This window comes from Anser anser, assembly GCF_964211835.1.
Source record: "Anser anser genome assembly, chromosome: 3".
NCBI lineage: Eukaryota > Metazoa > Chordata > Aves > Anseriformes > Anatidae > Anser > Anser anser.
In genome coordinates, this window is record NC_139722.1 from 81,761,781 (window position 1) to 81,787,954 (window position 26,174).

The following is a 26,174-nucleotide window of genomic DNA, read 5'->3' on the forward strand; positions in this document are numbered from 1 at the left end:
CACGGCCAGGAAGGGCCCTGCTGGGCAGCGTTTTGTCTCCATGATGGGCTGTTGGTCCCACACCAGTGGGCTGCCTTTTGGAGTGTCTGCAGGATCTCAGCTGCACTGAAAGCTCCTGCTGAGTTCCTTCAGGCAGTCTGAATTGAGTCCTTCCCCTTCAAAAGCATGTCTGTTTATATATATATATATATATAAACATAAAAATATATATTTATACATTTAAGATAAAAGGAGGGAGTATGCTGTATTTAACCCTTCATGAGCTCAGTGTACTTATCTGTGGATCAGTTTTCAAATTAAAATTTAAATCTGTGCTTTTAGAGGACTACCAGCACGGTAAGTGAGAAGGTGAGGCATTATCCCCTCATTTGATGTTTGTATAAAGTCTATGATCCTGAAGCATAAGTGTCTTTTTTTGACAGACATGATAGTTGCTGAGCTTTGAGGATTGTCCCTTTCTTCCCAAACTGTTTTCCCTTTTCCAGCATTTGCTGGTTGGACAGTACATTGCCATTTGGTCCTTCAAATAATTGTCTTTTTCTCTACGAATAAACAGAAAAGACATTTTATTTTATTTTATTTTATTTTATTTTATTTTATTTTATTTTATTTATTTTATTTTACTTTTTCCCCTTTTTTAAGTGATGATAATAAAAGCTCTCTTCTTACTCTTCTTTATGGAAATAGCATTCTTTGACATAGGTAAGACAAAAAAACTTAAAAAGAACAAGAATTATGGTTTCAGGCTGCTAGCAGTAAACCTAACTTCTGTTGGGTTGGGTGCTGTCATTTGCTTTTGACCTAATTCATTTAGGTTATGAAGACCTTTACAAGAGTATGAGATTTCTGTACTTAATATTTTTTTTTCGTGGATACACCTGTTGGTGTGAAATGTATTTTCAATTATGACAGTGCCTAGAGCTACCGATCCTGAAGCAGCCTTTGGTAGCTGACAATCTGTTGATAAATATACAGAACACACAGTTATCTTGAAAGAAGATTCTTCTGAAAAAATATTGGGATGAGTCATAGAAGGTAAGTATATATACAGAGTGGGAAAAAAAAAAGAAGAATGTAGTAAGCCCACTTTTTTCACAGTATTTATTACAGAATCTCTTTTTCACTGTCGTTAAATTCATGTAACTTGGTGTAAGTGTTGGTCATTTAGCAGATAAGCATTTTAATTAACTGGGTACTTTTATGTTTTGTAAATTCCATTTCCAGGTGGTGTTAATTTGTTAGCTTAAAAGCAGTTTACTGTATATAGCTCTACTTCAAAACAACTTGTACATTTGTCCAAATTGTAATAATGTCAGTAACTGATGGATCTTTTGACTGTTGGAAGGAATTTCAGATAACGTTTCATATTCCTTCTCCTTGGCAATGTGTCATCCCTTTTCAGGTGCATTACTTAGTGAAATAAAAAGCCTTAATTTTAAAGAAGGAACTCGGTGGGTTTGCAGATCTCCGGAGGAAAATATTAAGCAGCCAGCATTAGCCTCTGTCTAGGAGAAAGACCACAGTTCCCTTTCAGCTGTGATCCCACAGATTGCAAAGTGATGAGTCTGTTCTCTGGCTTGAAAATGGAATCAACCACTCTTGAACCAAGTATATAGCAGATTATTTATTCTAAGTACTGGTACTACCTAAACTATATCAAGTGAAAGACTATTCTTTTTTTCTAGGAATGGTGTTGTGTAGGTGTTTGAAATTCTACTAATCAAGTGTCCCAGTGAAAATTTGAGGCAAACTGACTTAATGCTTAATCCACAGTGAAATGGCTTTTTTTTTTTTTTTTCTCCTCCTATATTTGTAAAAACAGGGCCTTAATAAAAGCCAAAATCATTTTAGAGCTTTTTACACAGAAATCAGTCTATGTGTCTTGGTATTGAGAATCATTGAATTCATTTCAGACATATTCTTGTCCCAGTTATTTTCACAATTCACTAAATTCGTGAAATATTATGTAGTTGAATATTTGGTGTTTTCCAAAGAATGTATTCTGTCCTGGGAAAGTGATGAGCATTCTGTAGTCTCCTTCATATTTAGTAAGGTCCAGGAAAGAAGTTCTAAATGTTCCTGTTTAATGTGGGAGGACTATACCACAAGCTAAATTAATGGAGCTTGGTATCAACACTTTTGACTTGCACTTACATTCAGATAGGAAAATTTGTCCTGTTTTTTTTCACAGCACACAAGACTGGTACATTGGTTGTGTCATAATTGCATTCTGGAAGGTGCTAACACCTTTCTTTGAATCTTTTTGTAAATATTTCAGTCAGTGAACACCACAACTAACCCAGTCATTTGCATGTTGTAGCCCTACATTCTCTATATCCAAGCTTGATATTGCACAGCCTTATATAGGATTTCTACACTGAGGATATAGGAAATTAGTTCCTGCAGTAATAGCATATAAGGGTGAGACACACCTACCTAGTCCATTCTCAACTCATAAATATGGTGGCGTGGGTTGAGAGGAGAAAGTGTGTATGTGGTAGACTTTCTATCGAGATTTCTTTTGAAATTCCAGTGGCTTTTCCTACTTTTTTTTTTTTTCCAGTGAAATCCTAATCACTTTCATAGGTTCTTTAAGGATTTTTCTGGCTTAATGTAAAACAGTAGACAAATATAATACCTTAAAGGTATCCCTTTAGGCCATTTAATAGCTTGATCATTTCTACTTGACAGTTTTTCAATGAAGCACAAAAAAAATCTCATATGTTCTAAAACATTTAGAAAATCTTTTCTGACTTTTTTTTTTTTTAACCTAGCCTTCTTTCACTAGATTCTCTTGTTCAGAAAGTCTTTTAGCACAGGCCACTTTGAAACCTTTTGTAGATAAGAAAGTGCTTAGGGGCTTTCTTATAATTTGAAATGCAAACCTCCTGAGGATTTGGAGGCTACAGATATAGCCATTGTTTTGAGTACAGTGGGATGCATTTCCTAAATTCTTTATCTCATGATTATTCTGAGTGTATTTAAAACAACTAGGAATTTAGTAATCTCCTTTTTTATCTATCTACTTTAGATTTAACTGCATCTCATGAAGGAAACTTTCAGTCCTTTAAGTTCTTAATTCTGAGCAGATTTTTTTCTTTTCCATCATTTTACTGTTTTGCTTTTGGTTTATTGGATCAGTCCAGACTGTGGGCAAGATTAGACTAATCAAGAGGTCAGATTCAGAGAGAAAGCATGAGGCAGTGTGACCTGCATGTGAAGGAACCCTACTGTAGCTGGAATTTGGAAAGTGCTTCCTAAAGAGGAGGCCAGGACAGTGATGATTAAAAGGAGAGGTACAGAGACATGACATTCACTCATCTCTAAGTGAATATCTAAGCCTGTAAGTAAATGCCTAGCTTTTTTCAGCTTGGCATAACCAACTTCGGTTGCCTCTATGAATGTTCCAGCTGGCATTTAGTATATAGAGTGGTACACATTGAATTAATTGTCTTTAAAATATAAATCTGATGCACTGATTTTGTACTGATTTCAAGGTACAGTAACAAAGGATGGATATCTGTTTCTTTAGCATTGGAATAATTCTTTTTTCTTATTCTTTATTTTTTTTTCAAAATTATTTTCATAGATTTTATTTCCTTCATTTATGCTGTTATTTTCGATCTGCTGCATATTTTTTCACATCTGTCAGTTTAATAGTTTTCATGCATTTGTCTCCTTACTGTTGCTGACAGAAGACCTTAACTTTGGCATAGAGCTGAATGATCAGCTTACAGGCTGGTTACCGACACTAGTGTCTGACTTTTCTTTCCTCCATTAGTAACATTAGTTCCAGAATGTCATTGTTGTGCTCTAGATGTCACAGCGTGCCTGTCTCTCTTCTTTCTTTTTTTTTTTTCCTTTTGTTTCCAAAATCCAATTCCAGATCCAAATGTCATTACATTAGAGGAGCACTGAAACAAAAAGATAAAAATAAATAAATTCAGGGCATTATGAGAAAATAACAATAAAACAAATACATCTATTAACTTGCAGTGAAATGTCTTAGCTATATTGTGGATATATAATGCTATATTACATAGCATAGTAATTACTGCTATGATTTTTTCAGATTTGTGCGTTCATTAAATCCATGTCAGACCTTATTAACAGGATGCAAGCGTTTGGTTGTGCACATCATGTGTGCATTCTAATGTAAACTGTTTCTATAAGGTGAAAAATTTTCATTTCACAACCTGTACTCCAATACTTGACAGCTTCATTTTTCAGGAAAATGTTTTCTGTGAATACCCATCAGTTAGGGCAGAGTTCCAGCTAAATTGCATCATGAGCTCATTAACTCCCATCTAATCATACAGTCATGGCTGATTAATCACTTCTTCTGGTGCCTTGTTTTAATAAAACTATTTTTCCATGCCACTGACCAGCAAACTGCTGTCTAATTTAATGTGTGGGATAGTCTTTGCTGAAGGGAGCAGAATACAACCCTCTTCCACAGATCCAAAGGGTAATGTGTGAAGCAATCATCACATGCAAGTGTCTTGCATCCGTAATTTTTTTTTTTTTTTTGGTGTGTTCCTAAGGAACAGGGAAAACCTGTGTTTCCTCACAGAGCTGAATAGGTTTCCTGTGCTGCAGAAAGGGATGGAAGGCATTGTGGTTCAGGAGTATAACAGTGGCTGGTGGACTTTTGAATACAGATCTTCCATCTCCAACTGTGGAGCTCTGAGTTCATTAATTACTTTGTATTAGTAATCAACAAGATAACACACAGAGCTGGCAGCTTTTCATTTTCTCAGCTGTGTGTGTGTGTAAATCCATCCCACTTCCATACCAATGGAAAAAGGTAACACTCATTTTCTCTTAATAAGTGTTAATTAATGAATAAGTCAAGTTCTTAAGGTATGTCCTTAAAAAATGCTGAAGATTGGGAGTTAAATGCACTCATGACAGTTTAAGCTCTCTGGTTCACAGTTCAGTAGCCTAGTTAATGCAGTATCTGAAAGCTGACAGAAGTTGTTTTAAATATGACAGGCTAAAAAGGTTTTAAGTTTTGCTAGGAGACCCTCCTGTCCTCATCTAGGAGGAGTCAGAAGTGAGCAAGGGGTTTTGGCTCTTTTCATTTCCTAGCATTGACTAGCATGTTTTCTCTTTTGACAAATTATAGGTGCAGTGAGACAAGAATTATTTTTTGATCAAAGTTTTGAGCAAAATATGTGAATTATGGCTTCTTATTTCTACAGTTAGATTGTTTTTATTAGGTTAATGTTTGCTTACAAGTACCAGCATAACCCACTGAAGTTACAAAACTCTGCGACACTGATTTTCTTCAGAAATTCTTTTAGTAAGTCCTTCACAGTCAGTGGTGTGTCATGAAGAGAGATGGAGCTGTTATGTCCAGCAACCCATGTTAGCATGTCCTTATTGCAATATTTGCCCTTCTAAACTTTGAATTTGTATAATGTAAATGTTTCTTACTGCAAAGAAAGAAGAAAAAGAAGAGATAGAAAGGAGAGAAAGAAGTTGAGATTAGAGCATTTCATGCAGTGTGAGCCTTTGTGTCATGCAGATGGACAAATAAGCTACAAGTAGAAAGCTCTATGACAAGAAGATGTAATTTAGAGGTTTATTCTGCATAAAATCCTGATTTTTCTCAGATATTTTAGTGATGCTGCAGTACTAACAGGAGTACAGGAAATACAAAAAAAAAAAGTGCACAACTTTTGCAGATAAAGCAAATACTGTCATTTTCTCCTCAGTGCACCTTATTTGGTATCAGATGTGATTGTTAGCAGGCCATTTCAAGTAAGACACAAAAGGAATAAGACTTGGCTTTGATCAGCTACACTTTGATCAAGTGTAAGTACTGGAAAAAATCAAGGAGTGCAGGCACAGTATTTTTGCATTATGGATATCCTCAGGGAAAGGCAATGATAGGAATAAAATCATTATCTATTTCATACCACAGAACTGTGACAAGCAAATATTTCCAGTCTGATAAGTATATTCTTCTTTTGAGTGTGCTGTATTTGGAATGAGGATCTATGCCATAAAGGCAAACATTTTGTCATCCCAGAAAAGTTTTCTTGTTTGGAGGTATATGGCAGAACTTCTTCTGGTGTTACTATAACCATTGGATCTCTAATGTGCTCAAGGTTTTATTTCCAGGATGATGGTCAGTAGAAAGCGACTTTGTGAGAAAGAGAAATTAATTTCTCTCTTCACAGTTAACTTTCTGATAAAGACTGCATACAGAAAAGGACCTAAACCAAACAGACACACAAATACAGATTTTTAAGAGTCTTGTAGACAAATACCTACAATCCTGGACTGGAAGAGAAGATGCATCATCAGTTACCTTGTTGAATATTAAATTCAGGAAATCAAGGTGGGCCCTGAAAATAGTTAAGTATTGTAACATAAAGACCATTTCAATTTGAAATCTATGTAGTTCAATTCCAGTTATTCCCACCTTACTTAGAATTAGACAGAGGTTTTGCTACAAGTTCTGTTTCCACAGCTGAGAAATGAAATGGAAAAAACAAACAAACAAACAAACAAAAACCACAAAACCAAACAAACACCAAAGCATATTTTTTTCATAAGACTTTCCTGTTTCTGCTCAGAAAAATTAGTATAAGCATAGAAGAAGATACAACATGCACTAGCTGGAATGCATTGCTTCACTGAGATTTCAGGTCTCAATCCCATCTGTGGATCATGACAATGTGTCTGTTACAGTTGTCATAAATAACTGTAGATAATGTGATTAGGTCTACTCAGCTAAGATTCTCCTATATGGTGTGGAACAAAGGTCCTTAATGTTTTTGTGTGCTGCTCAGGCAGATGAAAGAAAACAGAATATAGAAGCCAGAGTTACAAATGGTAGGCTGTTCTGCACAGCTTAAAGTAGCTTACTTTCCAGTGTTGTATACTCGTAATGAATGTTGCTATATTAGTGTATGTTCAGCGCATGTAAGCTGGTGTCATGTCAAAATGTAAAAAAAAAAAAAAATGATTTTGTGTATGGTGCCTCGTAATGGTGGAAAAGTCCCACTTTATTTCTCTCCATCTTGTTTATGGCACCTTATGACAGTAGAAAAGAGAAGGAAGAGAACTACATTCCTTCTGTTTTAACTGGCTTTTATGTCTGGTTAATGTAATGTTGGGTATCTACACATCAGAGTTAAAAATTTATCAGAAAACCAGTCCTCAGTTTGGATTAAATGAATTAAACGTGTACTCTTGTCTGGAAAAATTGGAGCTCTTACATAGTTCTGAAGAGAAGTCAGAAAATGCAGATCACTCTCCAAATTTTCTGGATTAGCATTACAGCCAAAGGTTAAATCATGGCTATGTGTTGTTCATGGAGGGCTTCTTTGTGCAGTTATATGATATTTTATGGGAAGTATTAAGATGATAGTATTGTACTCACATCTAGTTCAAGAAGATAAATTATTTTGTAATTCTAAATGCTGCTTTTGATGTTATGTTTGAATACTAGAATACAATTTTTCTCCTTATAGCACTATCTGTACTATGGTATGGGTCCCATACCATTTCAGTAATCATGAAACACTACTGTCTGGTGTGAAGTGTGATATTTGAATAGAATTTGGTAGCTTTCTGTAAAATGATTAATTATAGCAATATGAGTTGCCCACAGTCACTAAGTAAATTCTAGAGACCTTATGTCTTTCACTCTTTTGGTAACTCTTATGTCCTCATAGCAGGATAATAATTTTCTCTATTCAGAACTGTCAGATGGCAATAGATCCTCTAAATTTTGATATCTAATCTTATCCAGTGTATTTTTTTTTTCTTCTGGGAAAGTCTTCTGAGTACCCAGATCCATGTGGAAAAAATGTTATAAAATAGCATACTGTATTTGAGGTATATATGCTTTAAGATGGATTCGGCTTCCTCTACTGAAGGAGATATTGTAAAGATGAAAAAGAAGATAAAAATTAGTACATGCATACTTAAACATTTTCTTTTTTCAAACAATATGATCTTAGTGTATCAGGAGAGAAGATTAGCCATAAGAGGAATAGTTGCTGAATTCCATGGATTTGGATTTATTGGCACAAGGCAGAATCTACTGTGCTTTTTACAATTAATGATGGTATGATAGTGTAAGATGGCACAGTGAGAGGGAACTTCAGGAAGTGACTGGCAATCCCCTACTGCTATTCGCTCAGCTATTCTGAAGTTCAAAGCTTCCAAGACGAGTTGCAAGATCTATCCCTCCTAACAAGTCAACAGGTCAACAAAGTCTAAGTGGAGCCATTTATGGTGAGAACAGGGAATTCCAAGTCTAAGGAACATGAACTACTCCCAAGAGGGAGGTGACCAGATGTGGTTTGGTAGAAGGGACGGTTAGTTGGTTTTTTTTGTTTGTTGTGTTTTCTTTCTATCCCTCTCACCAAAGCTTGTTGATACTTCCCTTTGAAGATGGATATAAAAATTCAGATTTAGTATATACAGTTTATCAATACTTGACAAATTGAAGCTTGACTCTTGAAGCTACCTGGTATCCATTAAAATAAATAGTCAGTTCAACATTTGTAAGGCAATTGGTTGTACAAGTGGTAATGCACATTGAGCTTTGAGTGGATTCTTTCTGAAAACAATTGTGGCTGCCCTGTTCATTTAAATTTTGGGACAGTAAGAGAACTTCTCAAGGCAAGACAATAAAACATGAATTAATGCAGGTCTTTCTAGCATTGTCACACAGTCAAATTGTTTGTGATGTTATGTTCTTAGTGCATGTGGAATTTGAACAAAAGGTCAATCAAAACCAAGTTAATAAATGAAAGAGGTACATGAATCTAACTTGGCTATTTCTTGTTCCTTTTTTAGGCCATCATAGTTGTATTGTCTGTATTATGCTTTAGACCATTGCCTGCTTTACTAACTTATAAATACCTTATATCTTTTCTTATTATATTGCATCAATTTTAAGTCTCCAGGTGTTTTTTAGAGGAGATTCCTGCAGCTGAAGTTGATAATAAAACTCACAGAATTTCTATTATAAGTCTAAATACAGTGTAAATCTCAGAAGAGAGGTAGCAATTGTCAAGTTAACAAATGCTTATAAGTTTATCATGTTAATTACTATGTTAATTAGCTGGCAGGTCACATGGTATTCTCTAAACTTTGTGTGCTAACAGAACCTAACAATACATAAATATTTTTAACTATATGAAATATAAAACTCCATTTTAATTGAAATACTTATTGAAAAAGTGAGGAAATTTACTTGAAATAAAATTATTTTAATAGGTGATAACCCAATATGTTGCTTTGAATTACAATAGTTTCAGAAGTAAGCTGGAATCTAAATACTGCTGGTTTTGAAAATTGCTCATTGTTTGCACTAAGCTACCTTCTTAAATTATTGCTAAATTTGTATATGGCATCTGCTAAGGAAAGGTCAGTGTGTACCTGCAGTAAAACCACAGGAGTCTTGATATGCTGCAATGCTTTCTGTGCTAAATCTAGAGACCAATCTACTTCAGATGTGCCAGCTAAGGTTTTAATAGTTAGTGCCATACTAGCCTTCCTAGTAGCTAAATTGTTCTAGTTCTGTTTATCCTGGCTGACTATATGATGGTGCAAAGATTTTTAGAGAGAGTAATTTAAAATCAGTTTCATTAATGAGCAGTTTACTTAATGAACCTTAAGACAGTTTTATTAACACAAAATCTTGAGCTTTCAGAGTGATTCTCTGTCATTCCCCATAGGAAAAATGAATGACATTTTGATGTTTTGTTCTCTGTTTGTGTGCAAGGTATTTTCTAATGCTGCAGGCTGTGTAGGGTCTGGGTTTGACAGCTGTCCCCTAATTTTAGATTTCATACCTCTAGAATTCATTACACTGAAAAATCTTGGGCAGCCACCACTAAGTCTTTTAGAATGAAAAATATTCACCTAGGGCAGGGCTTTACTCAAGAGAAAATGAATAAATGTTTTGTGTGAAACTGTGTTCTGTATTTTTGATCAGTTGACACAGAATACAATGTGCAGTTAATTCAGCATCAGTCTTCGTTTGCTGTCTATTGTCTGATATTTAGATGGACATTTTGAACTTGCAGAATTTGAAGCACTTTCCATAAAACAAAGAGGAAAAAGTGAGGTATTGACATTTTAAAGAGGGAATGCCAGAAGAATAGCTTCTATTCATACATTTTCTTTCACGCTGGATACATTTCTGAAAAAGTGAAACGTTAAATTCAAAATAAACTTTGATATGCTATATTTAAAGAAAGAGATTTACTGATTTCTTGCTTTTTCTTTCTACAGCTAGTTGATGTGGAAAAATGGGTATGTGATTCTGTCTTTTATTCACTTGATCCCAAATGTTTCATGTTGCCACTGAGTCTAATTTGTCTGTTTTGATACCCTGTGTGCTCATGAATGTTCAACTTGCTTGGCTCAAAAAAGGAGGCAAATGCATGGCCTTGTAGGATCTGGTCATTCCTGAATTTCAATACCAAATTTCATGCTACCACAATGACTTTTATCTATTTTAATTTGATCTTAGAATTGTGCAGTGCACACTTATGATTCTTGCCTCTCAGTTTTGAGCCTTGCTGTCTGATGTTATTACTCCATTCTGTAAACCCACCTTGTCTTTTCCAGTATAGACTATGTAATTCTAAAATGCATGACAATAAGATAATTAATACTGATAAATAATGTGTAATGCTATATCTAGCTGCAACAAATATATATATTAAATCTTTGAAGATGGAGAACAGCTGCTACAGAATAAAAAAAATAATTCATAGATCTTAGCAAGTAAAGTCAAATCACAGTTTTCTGCTAGATGTTTTGCCAAGGCCTTTCCTAATGTGTCTGTGTATACCATGCATATTTGTGTGGGCATCTGATATAACTTCCCCATATTGGACATGTTTGCATATGTCTTTTTCCAACATAATCTGTAACATCAGCATATGTATGAGTTAGTGGTCTTAAAAGTGTGTGTAGAACTGTCTGTTCACATTACAAAAAAAAAAAAAGTTAGAATCCTCTCTGAAAGCTTGGACCATTAAAGGCCTAGGCCATTTCGTAGTATCTAGTTTGCACTGCACGTGACCAGAAACCACTCAGAGTCGTTTGGAGTATGGCCAATGACAATGCTAGAATGCTGGTCTTGATTTATTTCAGCTAGACTTTATAAAACTTGTATCTGTGACTATTACATGTTTATAGTGGGGACTCAACTTAGAGCTTGCTTGAGACTCCTATAGGAGTCATATATCAATTATCTATATTAGGACTATATATACATGTGAGATAAATACATATAATATAAAAATTCTTATAATATTTATAAATGAGCAACTGTTGTTAAGTGTTAATTTCAGTTCATTGGATCAGTATGATGGCATTATCTGTGTCCTGTGAATCTCATATTTTTGAAAAACAATATGAATTGATTTGGAATGCTTTTTAAACTATAGTGATGGTCAGGTTATCTTCTCATGCTGTCCAACCTTTTAATTACAAGTAAGAGAGCTTGGTTCTAAATTTTCTGAGTCTGTGGGTCTTATTAACAATTCTGCTGTAGAGGAAAAAACAGCAATAATAAGGAAGTTGAGTAGTCTACAGGCACCTGGCTGCATACTCCATGAAGTGTGGAAAAAATGTGAGTCAGGAGTTTGCTGGTTACACTCTTACATAGCTTCCTTTTTAACTGAAGTCTTCAAAGAGTATGTACTTGGAAAATACAATGTTACTTGCATAAATACAGGTCGGACCTGCTCTGTAAGGCAGCTCTTAGCCCTCTTTGTAATTCTAGAGGGTTCCCAGCAGCCAATGGTGGATTGCAGATGTACACGCGGAATTAATGCAGAATGCATTACAGGGACATGCAAAACTGAAAGGTGCATTTTAAAAGCAGTTATTAGACTGCAGCTGAAAGCTGTCTATTGCACAGCTGGTATAACAGTATAACAGCTGATACACAGTCAATGAGGCCAGGTACCTCATTTTAATACATGTATCTCTCCATAAGTCATCTTCCAGTGTAGAATGCACAAGGTTAATGCAAGTCTGTTCACTTATGTCTACCTATGTGTGGACAACTTGAAGACCAAGCTCGGAGCCAAAGTTATACAAACTTCATGCCAAATTAGTGATCAAATTAATAACTGAACTTGCTGCAAGCAGTTTCACACAGTTCAAAGAAAAAGGTAAACTCATTCACTTCTGAGCTGTTCCAACCTGTAAAGTCTGCTGGTGAAATTTTTACAATGAATTACTCCAGTTCTGCTGTGCCTCTCTTCAATTACTATGAATCTTCTTGTAATTTTGTCCCCAAGCCTTTATTATACTGTAAGAAGAAGGGCATTGAAGCTGGGTAAGAACTAAGTGGGCTTGAGATATTCCTTGAACCTTTGGCTTTTTCCTTTTGTATCTTGACAGGTGTGACTGTGAGGACTGTAGGTCTGCTTCAGTCCTGAATCAAACAGATGAGTTTCAGATATCTTGCAAAACATAAAATCTAATGGAAGTAGGGTTTACCTTTTCTGTCCTGCCCGTTTCATATTTGAAAATGGGCTTTTCTGCTTTTAGTGAAACTATCAGAGTGGGGACGACACATTTGATCAGAGAGTGCTACAGAATTTAAACCGAAGTTTAGAAGACACCGAATGTATTTTATTTACAGAGGACATAGCAGTAGTGAAATAAGCTGAATTTGAATAATGAATAGCAAATGGAATTCCTTTCATCCTGCCTTTATTTTTTTTCTCTTTTAATATCTTTATGAAATAAGCAAAAAAATTTTAAATTGTCTGTTGCTGTGAGTTAGCAACAGTTGGTATTAGCTTGAAATGTTTAGGAACTGTCCAGATTTTTAGAATAGGTGGTGTTTACTTTTAGGGCTTGATTTTTAAAGGACTTGTATTCTCATAAAAGCACCTGAATTTGTCTTGACTTCAAAAAGAAATGCTTAGCACTGTAACAGAATTCAACATTAAGAATATCAATTTTCTAGGGCATCCATGGTTTCTAAAACCTGGCCTTTTTACACATTTGCCTACATATGGTTGGTGAATTATTTTGGCAAAGCTGTGTTAATTATATCATTGTAGGATTTTAAATAAAGAGACAGAGGAACCTCTTCTGATGGAGGTAATGGTTAATCTTTATCTTTTTTTCCTCAAGTAGTTATTGTATTAGCTGTTTATACCCCCTGGTATAAGGAAATTTCAGTTTCTTTGGAAAAGGGAAACTTGCAGAATAATATAATAATAACACTCTGTGGGCACTTTTCAGAATTGTTTCATTGGAAAGAATTCTGGATTGAAAAGAGCTAAATATTCTATGATTCTAAGTTCTGGCTTTGAGGACAATGTGGACTGGATAACTATAACAGTAACTTCTAAGTAGATTTTGACTAGAGGAAGCAAGCTAGGATTATTGCAGAGTTTTATGAGAGTCACAAAACAAAGCCTCATTGGAAAGAAATAGTTGCTATAACACGTCTTCCGTACCATTTAAAGTAATTCATTGCACATCCATGCTTTGTAATCATTGTGATCTTCAATCATTAAATTATCTAACGACTCGAAAATTTTTTTTGAGATTCTTTGTTAAAACTGAATTCTTTTACTTAAATAGAGTTATCATATTTTTGAAGTAGGAAAATATGCTGATTGCACAAAAATATTTGATCCCTCAGTCTAAAGAATTTCTATTCTTTTAATACAATAGTAGAATTTCTAGCTGCGTATTAGAATTTACTTGGCATTTCTTCTGCAGTCCATATTACAGATCCGAGAATTTCAAGCAGTGTAGTACTGTGAATTGCAGTAAAATGTCTACTTTGTTTACTTGTTTTCCATATTTTTGAATAGGTTTTTGTAAAGATTTGACATTTCTTTGTAAGCAAATTTCTACAAGAATAGTACGAAAGGTGTACTCCAGATATACAAAAGGTATACTCTAAATTGAGGCTTTCAAAACTAGTCTCAGCAGCTTTTCTTTCAAAAATTCAAAATTCAATTCTCTTTTCGTCTAGCCAGAGAGCCCAGGAATGAAGGTGAAATTAAGATAAGTTAGAAGTGCTAACCATAAGTCCTCTAAAGAGCCAAATTATAGAAGAGCCCCCAACAGCTGTAAACATTTGCATTAACAGCATATCCTTAGTGCCCTTGAATAAGCCTTCAATAGCTTTTTATTTATTTGTTTCTATTAGAGTGAGAATGGTTAGGATGATGGATAGAATGATGGATGTTACGTGCCTAAAATCTAATCATCTAATATAAAATCTTGCAAAGGCATAAGTATCAGAATCAGTAATCAGAATATGATATCTCTCTCTCACTCTCTGTGTTCTTTTTTTTTTTTTTTTGAAGTCATGGTCCAAGTCATGGAGGTAATCCTGCTGCTGAATGCTGAGTTTAATTCCTTTGCAGACATGGTATTCGTGTGATGCTAAGCACTCACACAGGCATTTGACTCCAAAACATCAAATAGTATATGCAGCTGAAGACTTAAAATCAGTTGAATATGATTATACAATTTTCAGTTGCATTCAATTATCAGTCCTACCTTTCAGGATAACTTTTGAGAAGAGAAGATTTTAATGTCAGTGAAACAGGCACACGTAAAACTCACAACACTTTCTGCTTTCTTGAACAAGTGAATTCTAGAGGTGAAATGCTGTCTTCAGTACTTTCAGTCATCAGACTTGCATTGATTTCAGTAGGATGGGATTTCACACAGAGACTTTTATTTGTAGCCTAGAAATACATCAGAAGTCCAATTATTACATTGCTTCTTGGCTTCTAAATGCTCAGTAGAGAACCTCCAGTGGATTCTTGAATTTCAGTGTTTGATACAGTATAGGTGTTCTGTACTTAGTTCAGAACTGGTCATCTCTTCAGACATTGAAATTGCTTTAGGCATTCTCAATGTAGACAGTGTAGGATTAGCAAGTAATTTCGACTCATAGCTGTAGCAAGGAAGAGAATCAGAAGCTTCTCCTGTGTAGTTGGTCCCATCCTAAAGAAAATGCCAGCTTAATAAATCAGTTGAATCACATTCTAGAAATGCCTCTCTTCCTTGACTGTAGTCTACTCAACTAGTAGAAATCTACTTAGCACATATAAATCTCTTCCTTAATAACTCTTAAGACTTAGGGTTTTTTATAGCATGTCATACTGGATAGTACATACATCTATATCATTTGTAAGGATGTGCAGCAAGTAGAGTTTCATACATAAAGATGACCAAGCTCTGCTGTCAGCTGTGCAGCTCCACAGGTGGAGTAGGAGCTTTTTGTATATCTAAAATAATAGATCATGACAATTTGATCTCTTCTTTTACTTTTAGCCAAGTAGTTGAATAGTGGACAACAATCATTTATTGTACTTAGTGACTGTATCAGTCTGTATCACTTTAACACTTTGCTATCAATCTTTTGTGAACAAAACCTTTCGGGAGTGATGGGTGTTAGAATGACATTAAGAACTTTCAAGTTATAGATCTGTCTGTTTAATTTGAAGTATACATTCTGAATTGCAAATGTTCATCCAGAAATGTATGTGCAGTCATCCTGAGGTACAGAGAGCAAGTGTGGAGGAGCAGAAGGTTCTTCCTCTGCAGAGGATGAGTTAGAACAGTGCTTTGTGTAACAGCCTGTTGAACGCCTAAAGTGCATAATTTCTGCCTTTTTTGTTCTAGGGGTTATTCCCCTCCCCCCCCCCCCCCCCCCAATCTATAAGTTAATGGTTTTGAAAGGGAGCATTCTTCCTTACCTAAGAAGGGATTTGATTTAAAAACATGGGAGAACTTTCTTGTAAAAGGGAGTGACAGGAGTATCTGGAACCCCCTCCTGTATGTTTGACTGCAGCCAGGCAGCTGGGACCATCCCAGTTCATGGCATGTAACTTCTCAAACTTGGCCTGAAGCTTTGCAGGAGCATTCTCTTCACTTTCACGGTGATAACTTGCATTTAAGTGTTTGCTGTGAAGAGAAAGCATTCTTACACCAACAGTTAACTTTTAGAGTATTTTTTCCCCTGGTAGTTTTGAGGCAGTAGGTAAATGAGTGGATATGTGTTCAGAGTTCCCTCACCCACTGTTATCCTTCAAGGTTTCTGGCTTGGGGGAACTGTTCATGGCACTTTCTGTCTCTTAGAATGACATGTAAATCATCTTCAAAATTATTAAGGAATCAGAGTAACTCTAAAAAACACAACATGACAGCAGCAAACAGATGAATAGTGGTTTTCTTTTGTTTTTTTACAGTTCATTTAATATGTCAACAGAATGAATTGTTAATTCTGGCTTTCCAAAAAATCCAGCATAAGAGCCCGCTGTGTAATTTTAGTAATCGGGGAAGAGATAAAGTATTTACATTAATCTGAAGCTAGTTAAGAGGCTATAAACAAGTGGTTAAAATAAATGATCAAAAAGAGAAAAAACAGACTCCACAGAGGGACTGTTGGTTAATGTACTTGTCACATGAAAAAGCAGTGTGGTTGTGTAGTTCTCAGAGTAAAGTTTCGTAGATGAATGGCAGCCAGAAGAGATCTTTGATGGATATAATCCCCAATCCCCTTGATAAACAGAGAACATTTTGGCAAGTGAAATTCAGTATTGATGGATAGAGGAAAGATTATATTAGAATAAATTATGTAATTAACTGGTTTCTTTATTAATGAATTTATGCACACAGAGCACTGTAGACAGCTGAGCAAAGAGTTCTGGTTAGCTTCTGGAGCCACTCAGTAAAAGCAAACAAAATATTGGGACAAGAAGTGGAATAAATAATAACGACAAAATGATCACACTTTTGATCTATGCATATATTTTAAGTAATCACTTTAGGGGAGTGGTGGACAAGGTGCTTGATCTTTAGTTTTGCTCAATTTGTTTCCAAATGTTTAAATACTAAATAGAACTAGAAAACTTTCCAGAAGGGAAGAACATTTTGACATCAGTAGGTTACACCTTATTATTTATTTATTTATAATCCAGAACATCTTGTGTATCTCTGAGAATAGATGCTTCTGTTTTTCTGTGTTTAAAGCATGGATGAAATGAAAGCACCCAGTCTCGCCTGGAGACTGTCCAGTTAGACTCTTTTTACATGGCATAGAGATTTGCTGCTGGACTTCAGTCCCTAGCTTCAACATTTCAGCAATCAAAACATGAACTGATGAGGTCAAAAGAGGAAAGGGTGGCTCTAGGCCTCTTGAAGAGAAAATCAGGTCACTGCATGTAACCTAACACAAAACTCTGTTTTTATTCTTAAGGACCTCTATGAAAATTAACCTCAAAATTTCCATAATTCTCTGACATCAATAATGTGGCACTTCATTGTTTTTAATTCACTGCATGAAATATTACTAGTGTTTTCATTTTATTAACTTACTGTGCATTTAGATATGATAAATTAGCACAATGCTGGTGTTGTTCTCCAGCACTGCACTTTGAATGCCAGACTTTATTATTTGATTGAACTTAGAAACAATCTGCAGAGCAAGTAGTTAAAGATGGTCAGGTATGGCATCTATTTTACCTGTACTGTGTTTTATCTTTAAGCAATAAGAATTTTGTGTGCTATATAATTTAAAGAAAAAATCTGAGATTATGCATAAAAAATGAAGCCTTGTTCTGAGCAGCTGTTTTGCTTTCTAGCACAAGCTATAATTATGCTAATTGCAATGATAAATGTTCCTTTTAAATGTGGTTTGTAGTTCTGTGTATCCCACTCACTATTTTAAGGAAAACAAATCCCATTTTTAAGCACCTGAAAACAAATATTCATTTCACATTTTCTCTTTTTTTTCCCCCTCTGTCATCGCTCTACAGAAATTTATGATGAAGGTAAGCAAGTTAAACATTTAGTATTGTACTTTCTGTGAATTCCTACAATTTCATTTATTTCCTTATTTTTCTTTATTTTTTAACATCAACATCTAACTTGCCTTCACTGAAATAGAAAGCTCTGATTTTTTTAAAAAAATATGGATTTAGAAACCACAGTGGCTCTAGGTTGCATTGAGGTTCTGGTTTATTGAGGTTCTGGTCATGATGCACCAAAGGCAGGCACTTGTGTCAGTGGAGACAGGACACTGGGCCAGTACCTGTAATTCTCAGTTCATCCTTGCCTTTTCAGTGAGAATGCACCACTGTCTGGTAAATGTGAAATCTTGAGACAATGAATAAATAGCAGAAGTTCCAGTAAAACACGTGGGCATTTTGCAAAGTGGGAATAGCACTCTGCTGCTACTGTAACAGGACTACTGTTGTGATGGTGCCTCAGTGGGGGCAAGTGGGCAGCCCTTGGGCTGAGTGTCATTGGCACTTCTCTGACAGGTCAATGAGCAGGATCTCTGCTTCTCTGTGTCCTTTTGTTTTGTTTTCCCTTTTACTAAGACTGTGACAAGCTATTTGGAGAACTTCCAAGCATTCTGTATAATTGATATTTGTAATAGTTGGCTGTGATTTAGCCAAGAAGTGCTGGTTATCTACTTTTTACTTTTGCCTTTAATTACCAATGTCTGTTCCCAGTTCATCTTCTAAAATGATTTGCTTACCGATTTTCATCCCTAGGAGCCTGCAGTTCTGTGGTATGGTCTTGCTTGCTTCATTGTCACTCTCCATAAGGGAGGAATTCAGGGCTAGATAAGCAGTGCTATTTTAAGGGCTGAATTTAATGACGTCAGAGGAGTTTTCTTAATGTGACTTCTCTGCTTATCCATCTTTTCCTCCCACTTGGCTGTCTGTCTTATACTTTATCTGTGAGTTTCTTTCTCAAGTGACAAGGATGACTCATATTCCTCGTATCATACAGTAACAGAAAAAGATCTTGCACAGTCCTTAACCTGTGAAAAATGCCTCTCTCCTCCACTTATTTAGCTCTAAAATAACCAGGCAGATTTTTATTAATTTCTTCCATCTCCTCTGCAGAGGAGGAGGAGGAGGTGGGAAATCTTCACCAGGCTAGGGAGAAATCGATAAATTTTATCCTCTTGGGTAATTTTTCCCCAAATTGCTCTAAATGCTTGAAAATAGGAGTTTGTAATGGCAGTATTACCTCAACCATATATATAAATGTTTGTTTTACATAGAGGGCTGGAAACAAATGATCAATATTATTTATTTTTGATTTATTTTCACTGTTATAACTGCTTCTCATTAATGTGAAGTTCCCCATTACTGGGGAAGGGAAATATAAATGTAGTGTTGGAAATATTAATCACAAGGTATATCTGAAGTGTTTCTAATTACGTGGCTGTTTATTCTGCCTTCCAACAAGTCAGTATTATTGAAACTGGGGTCATTTAGCATGGTGCCGGCAGAAATGTTTGTCGTCGTGACCAATTACTCTAATCTTTTTAATACAGGTAGTAAAATATCTCTGTGTTTTTAACTGAGTAAGACATGCTCATGATTTTTATTAGCCAATTGATTTATTCAGGTGATATTTATATGAAGTATAGTTACACATTGTACTGTGGCTTTGAAAGCAAGACATACTGTGGAAACCTGTAGCTTAGCTCAGCTCCTTTTTCTGTTCTTTGGCTTGGAGCAACACACAAAAAAGGAGGTAAGTGCTGACCATGTTAATAAAAGAGCTGCGGGGTGTTTTTTTGGTTTTGTTTTTTTTTTTTTTGTTTGTCATAGTGGCCATCCATATTGAAGAGCAGGTACCAGCAGAGCTATCAGTAATACTAATCCCCCTACCCGATTTTTTGCAGTACTTAGTGTTTTGTAGTGAATTCCATGAATAAAAGTAGCCTGACTAAGTAGTGATTTAAAAGGAAGGTGTAAAGACTAGAACACATATAATATCTTCGTAGGTTAAACTTCCTGTTATTCCATTTTAGTATGCTGTATAGGCTACAGTGAGGCAAGGGAAGAGGTTATAGACTGTTTTGAATTTGCCCTTCAATGTTGCTGTTACTGGATATGAGAGAGGTGAAGGAATATATTACCACAATGCTGCATATCAGTGAACCGATTCACTTTGCATCTTTAAAATCTAAGCAGCTATATGCTGTGGGTTTGGTGCCAGCCACTGGAAATGGCAGCCCAAAGAAGATGTTAATTACAGAAGGGTCTCATTACCATTTTAGGTTTTAAGGTAGAGGAATTCAGGGCCTCTGTGCCTGGTTGTTGTTCCTTTGGAAAGAAAATTCTCTCAAGCCCTCTATCTCTGCTCTGAGGTTACTTCACAAGTTCTGCACTGACTCAGACTGTTCCTACACATTCTGAATTCATCACTGCTTAGGGTTTTCTGGACTTTTTGATGAGTATTCATCCCACAAAACTGAAGTGCCTGACCCAGAGATACAGATATCCTAATTTTCCAGTGAAACCACAAGCAGAAGCGTAGGTATTGTGTAAGTATGACTCACATTTTAGGTGGGTCGAATTACTGCCCAAAGTGCTTTTTTCTTTCCACTGACTGTTTAGCTTCCTTAGGCAAAATTAACCCAAGTCTTTGCATTTTATCATCAAGCAGTTCTTTTATCTATCTGTAAGCTATTACTGAGCACGCTGGTATTAAGAGAAGGAGCCTTCCTGCGTTCTCTAGCTCGCTGTTGCCTAGTATTAGAAGGAAGCTATCATAAGTCATTGTGCTGGGCTCAGCATGAAAAATGTTAGACACTGGTATAATTGTGGGGAGTAGGAGGTCACATAGAACACTAATCTGTGGTGGTCTCTAATTCAATCAGCTTTGCAGGATTGCATCTTCACTGCTGGTTTCAGATAAAATTTGTGTATAGCAGGTGAAAAAAATGTATATTAATAACGGAATGAATATTTTTTACATTATTATGGAAGTATTGTTTTGAGCATCCCCCCCTTTACAGAAATGGTTGGAACACCATGTAAACATCTGTGTGTAAAACCACATTGAAATGCCTTTAAAGCATGAGACATCCCACCTCCTTCCCTTCCATTCCTCCCTGTTCCTTACACTTTCTTTCCAGTTTCTGTCACCTTATTGCTAATTCTATCATGGAAGTTTTCATTCACATGAGTAAGGACTCAAAAGCTTGCAAGATAAATTTATTCCACAGTCTTCCAGTGTTTTTCTTTCTCTCTTGCATGTTAGTAAATGACAGCCTTTAATTTGCTTTAATGTAGGAATCCCCAAATAATTATTTATAAACAAAGCAAATGTTCCTCATACAAACATACTCAGTTTTCTTCCTAGAGAACCACTTCAGGTCAAATACATGTGTTACTCTCCTAATTATTATTACAAATTTTATCAGCCTCTCGGAAAAAAGGCTTTGATGTCAACAGCCTTATATCTCTGGACATTGGTAGATTCTGACCAGGAACAGCATAATCCAGGGCCTAACATATTTTTTTTTTCCTCAGAATTCATGGTAGATGATTTTTTCTAAGCAATACTTGTGGTTGCACTCACATTTACAATTTGGGTTATCTTGCTAATAGATCAAAACACAATTTCAGAATGTAATGACTACTAATGAGTGAGAAATATGACAGCCCCAAAGTGAGTCCTAAGGAAGGGAAGTGGATGCAGTAGCAAATGAATTTGAAGTGAAGGGAATTTGAGAAGTGGATGCAGGATGATTAGTAAGTCTTTTTCTTGGTTTATTGTTGTGGTCTTCTTTCTTTTCAACCAACTCCCCAAAGGGTTCAAAGCAAGAAATTGTAGGATATTCTGTGTTTACTTATATGTGTCTGTTTTATGCAATTAAATCTCATGTCTGGATTTAAAGAGAATATTTTTTTCCTCGTTGTATAGCTTTTATAACAGTATAAATGTTTGTGTAGAAATAAACTACGCAGCTTCACGAATCTTAGAACACTCTCTTGGTAGATAATAATACTTTCACACTGATATTTGCAAGTGTTTTTATGGAAGTATAGGTGTCTTCTGTTTGACGTGCTATTGTCTCCAGCATCTGCTTTTAGTTGTACACTGCCATAATCATTAGAAATGGTTAGCTTTTTCCCTCATCCAAACTTGTCAGGTAAATGTTTAAAAACAAGTCAACAATATCTTCATTTTAAATTCCAAATTGATATGTTCGAAGTCATAGTTCCATTATTATGTGTTGCAGTTTTAAGATGTTGTTAGCGTTTTAAGTTTGTCACAAGAATAAATTCAATGCAGAGTTGATTTCCCAATTGTCTTTGGAAATAAAGTGCACATTTAAGGTTTGTTTCAGAGGCTTGCTCCATTTTAATGATGTATAAGTACTCAGTGCTTTAAAAGACATTGTTTTACTACAGGATACATATGAAATAACTATTATAAGCCATATTTGAAACTTTTAACTTTTTCTTGCAGTATTTGCCTTGGAAGATGTTTCAAGAAAAGTAGGGAACACATTATTTCTTTTACTGTACAACTGCTCTCAGCTGTCATAAAATTTCAGTACCATGAAAACATTTGTGTAGTATTTTTAGAAACCCATACAGAGCAATATTGAGTGGTCCTAAGATCCATCTAGGCCATTTGGACTAGTGTTTCCTGTGGCTAGGTCTAGGGCACAGAGGAAATACTAGGGTAAGGAAATGTTTGTAATTTACCATTACTGTCAATTATATGGATTGCATTTTTAAGGATTTACTACTGGTATTTTGTAGCTTATTTTTTCAATTGATCTAAATTTTTTTAACCCCATCAAAACTATAGTTGCTTACAATCTAGTCTCTTTGTACTGTTATTTTCCCTACAGCATGTGCCATTCTGTTGCTATAGGATCATCATGAAATGAGATCTGGCAGGCAGGAAAAGCTACTACATCATTCTTAAAAACTCACTGTATTACCTTGTATGATTTTCTAGAGAGTGTACCTAAATTCTTGTTTTGTTGTGACACGTTCACTACTGGTGGTATGTTAAAATTGCTTTCCTGGGTGACTAGAATTGTCTGAACTGCTACATCCTAAATGCAACTGCGGTGGTGATTACTGAAATATTATAGCATTACAGTTCCAAGTAGTGGCAAAGTGGCAATGTCATGAAAGCTTTGTCTGCACATGCACTAAACACTGAAATAACCATCCTGTTGGAGTACACGCTTTCATATTTTTGTCTTTCACTGCTATATCCCGGAATCTCATAGCTTTTTTTTTTTTTCCTTTATGCTTTGGGATTGTGTACACCTGTGGAGAAAGGTCAGCAAAGAAAAAAATAGCACTGGTTTGCATTCATGTGCTCACTGGTCTAATAAATCTTTTACCTAGAGGAAATAAGGCTACTATTTTGAAAAGAATGGAAAGGGAATGGCTATTTGACTCAAAATCTCCTTGGATGCCAAGGGTATTCACTAGTCATTAAGAGTTCTCAACACAAGTGAGATTACCAGAAGTACAAATGACTCCAAAACACTTGTTCAGTGTCACCCTGAGTAATTTCCTGCAGCCTCTTATGTATGGCTCCATGTGTAGCAATGCAGAAATAGGCACGATAGCACAAGTTTGACTGTGAGAATTAACTTAACCGAAATACCTCTTTTAATTTTGGTGATTATATGTCTGTACCTGTGGTAGCTGTGTATATACAAAATTTTACAGATCTAAAGGTTTTGTTGGATATGTATAGGATACGTATTACATCTTACAGCAGGATTGGTACACACATTAAAATACATAAATTTTTATTCAAACCAATTATAAATGTCATGTGATGGTGCTTCCACCATTTTCACATTTTGCTAGATAGCTTGTATGTTGTGATTTTTAAGTTCTTTTTGGCATTTTAATCTTATGTGTATTAGGAAGAGAAAAGAAGGAAAATAATTATTTCATTTTTAAATTTTTGTTTCAAGATAACACTCTTTACATCAGATTAAAATAATTTAATCAACTCAGTTCTTTGTAGTCTATTCTTATTCCCATCTTTAATGGTGTGTTGAACTTGAAATCTGTTTAAAAATTTTGTATACTGATCTCTTCAGCTCCAATTGCTTGTTGTTGTATTCCAAATTACCTTTGCTTCAGCAATAGTATTTAAATAATGAGACGATTCCAAATTAATCTTGCGCTCCAGCTGCAGAAATATTAGATTGGTGATGGGTAGTGTGAACTGGCCACGCAAGCACAGTTCACACAAGCAGTGTGAATTGGCCATATTCTGCTTTCAGTCTCAATTTATTGACTATAGTGTTTACAAATTCTGAAAGTCTTTCAAGTCCTACCATAAATCTCAAGTTTCTGGAGGATAAAATATAGAGAACAGCATTGCATTCATATGATTGATAGTCCTGAATGGCAGAGTCTGTAGAACTTCGGTGGATTAATTCTTTGAACTCAAGTATGTTTTCTCCATCCTGGTTTTATTCAAGGAACATATTGTCAAACTTAAAAATGACTCTGAACATTGGAAATTAAAAACATAAAGCAAATTAGACTCATGATAAATAATGTTGTAGTTAGAAACTTGCTTAAATTATATTATAATACCATTCATGTATTTTTGCAAATATCTGTGGGCATTACAAATTAAATTAGCCACAGTTGTGTATGTAAACTTAGATTTTCATGAGGAAAATATTACTTGTAGTTCTTTTTCATTTAAAATAAGCCTTTACATTCTCTTCTAATTATGCCGCTGTAAAAAATAAATAAATAAATAAATAAAAGACCTGATGTTACCAGAAAAAGTGAAGCTGAGAAGGAAAAAAGCAGGGTGGGGTAGGGTAGGTGGGAAGGGAGGAAACACCTCTGAAAAATGAGAGTTACATTTATTACTGCAAGAAAAAACTTCCAGAAATATTCTTTTCTATAATAATTTCATTCACCCATAGTTTAAGCAAGTATGCCTTTTTTGCTAATCATGTAGTATAAATTAGAGAAGGTTATTTTACTGACTATAACATCAGTTGAATTACCATACCTCAGTGCTGTTTTATAGTACAACAAAAATGTTTAGTAGTTTGTGCAGGATACTTTCAGGAGGTGTTTCATAAACGTGAAAGAAATTAATCCACAGTTGCAGGTGAAAGTCAAAATATTTGATTTTTTTTTTTTGAGAGTCGATAACTTTTTAAACAAAGTGTTCACAAAAATATAATTTATTGGCTTTCAGCAAGTCCTGTTTGCAGTGTCTTCTGAAATGTTATAATGAATAATACTAGAAACTTGCTAAAACAGTAGTGGCACACTTCATTGAATCGTAGAGTATCTTGAGATGGAAGAGACCCACAAGGATCATCAAGTACCACTCCTGGCTCCACACAGGTCCATCTACAAATTAAACCATATGCCTGAGAGTTTTGTCATTCTTCATTCTGGAACATTTCATCTTTCCTGTAGAATTCCAATTGCTTATTTTTATTTTATTTTATTTTATTTTATTTTATTTTATTTTATTTTATTTTATTTTATTTTATTTTATTTTTTAATTCACGGTTTAGACAGAAAATTCTGAATTCTCTGCAAAATTCTGGGTAGGAATGGATTATTATGAAAATCAAAGACTCTTTCAATTGGCAGCTGTGGCCTAACAACTACTGACTACACAGTTGCTGGCATAAAAATAAATGCTGAATATTAAATGATTACAAAATGAGCCTTTAAAAGAAGAAATTGATGTGTGAGTAGGTGTGTATTCTGGAAGGCAGGTTCCAAAATGGAAGACAGTTTTATAGTCCCAGCTTGCTCTTGTATTCTGTCCTGTATTTTTCTGTATTTCATTTCTTTCCACTTTCACTCCATGTAGCTGGCTTCATTATTATTGTCTCTCAGAAATGTTTAAGTGGAAGATGTTTGAAAAATTTTTACAACTCTTAGCTTTCTGTCCAAGAAATAGAAATAGGAACAGCAGTTCTTTTTTTTTTTTTTTTTTGGAGGGGGTGGGTATGGAGTGGAGGGGCAAAATAATTTTGTTTAGATAGACATTTTGCAAGAGGACTAAAACAAAAAACAATTCCCTGATCCCCCATTAACTGACTTGTTTGAGGCAACCTTTCTCCTGTGTGGCAAAAGAGGTGCTAGCAGATAAATCAGCATGGCCAAAACAAGGGCAAGCTAACACAGGTGTGATTTTTCCTGATCACACTGTTCCTCTCATCTTTCATACAACAAGCAGCCAAGTCTATATGTATGCTATCAAATCTATGGCTTGTGGCACAGAATAATTTGGACAAAATTATTACTGAAATTTCAGGTTTTTGTCCATTTTTGTGACTTTTTTGGTTGGGTAGCTATGCCCACTGTTGATTAAGCATCTTGGCAAACCCAAAATGT

General features: G+C 35.2%; 1 protein-coding gene across 1 annotated transcript in view; it reads left to right on the top strand.

Annotated features, from left to right (window-relative positions):
* The window catches only part of RYR2 (ryanodine receptor 2), a 423,949-nt gene that overhangs the window by 141,991 nt on the left and 255,784 nt on the right, over positions 1-26,174 (top strand). Inside the window, exons 4-5 of the mRNA XM_083827634.1 lie at positions 10,267-10,287; positions 17,799-17,813. Coding sequence (XP_083683760.1) covers positions 10,267-10,287; positions 17,799-17,813 — 36 coding nt within the window. The remainder of the gene's footprint in view (positions 1-10,266; positions 10,288-17,798; positions 17,814-26,174) is intronic.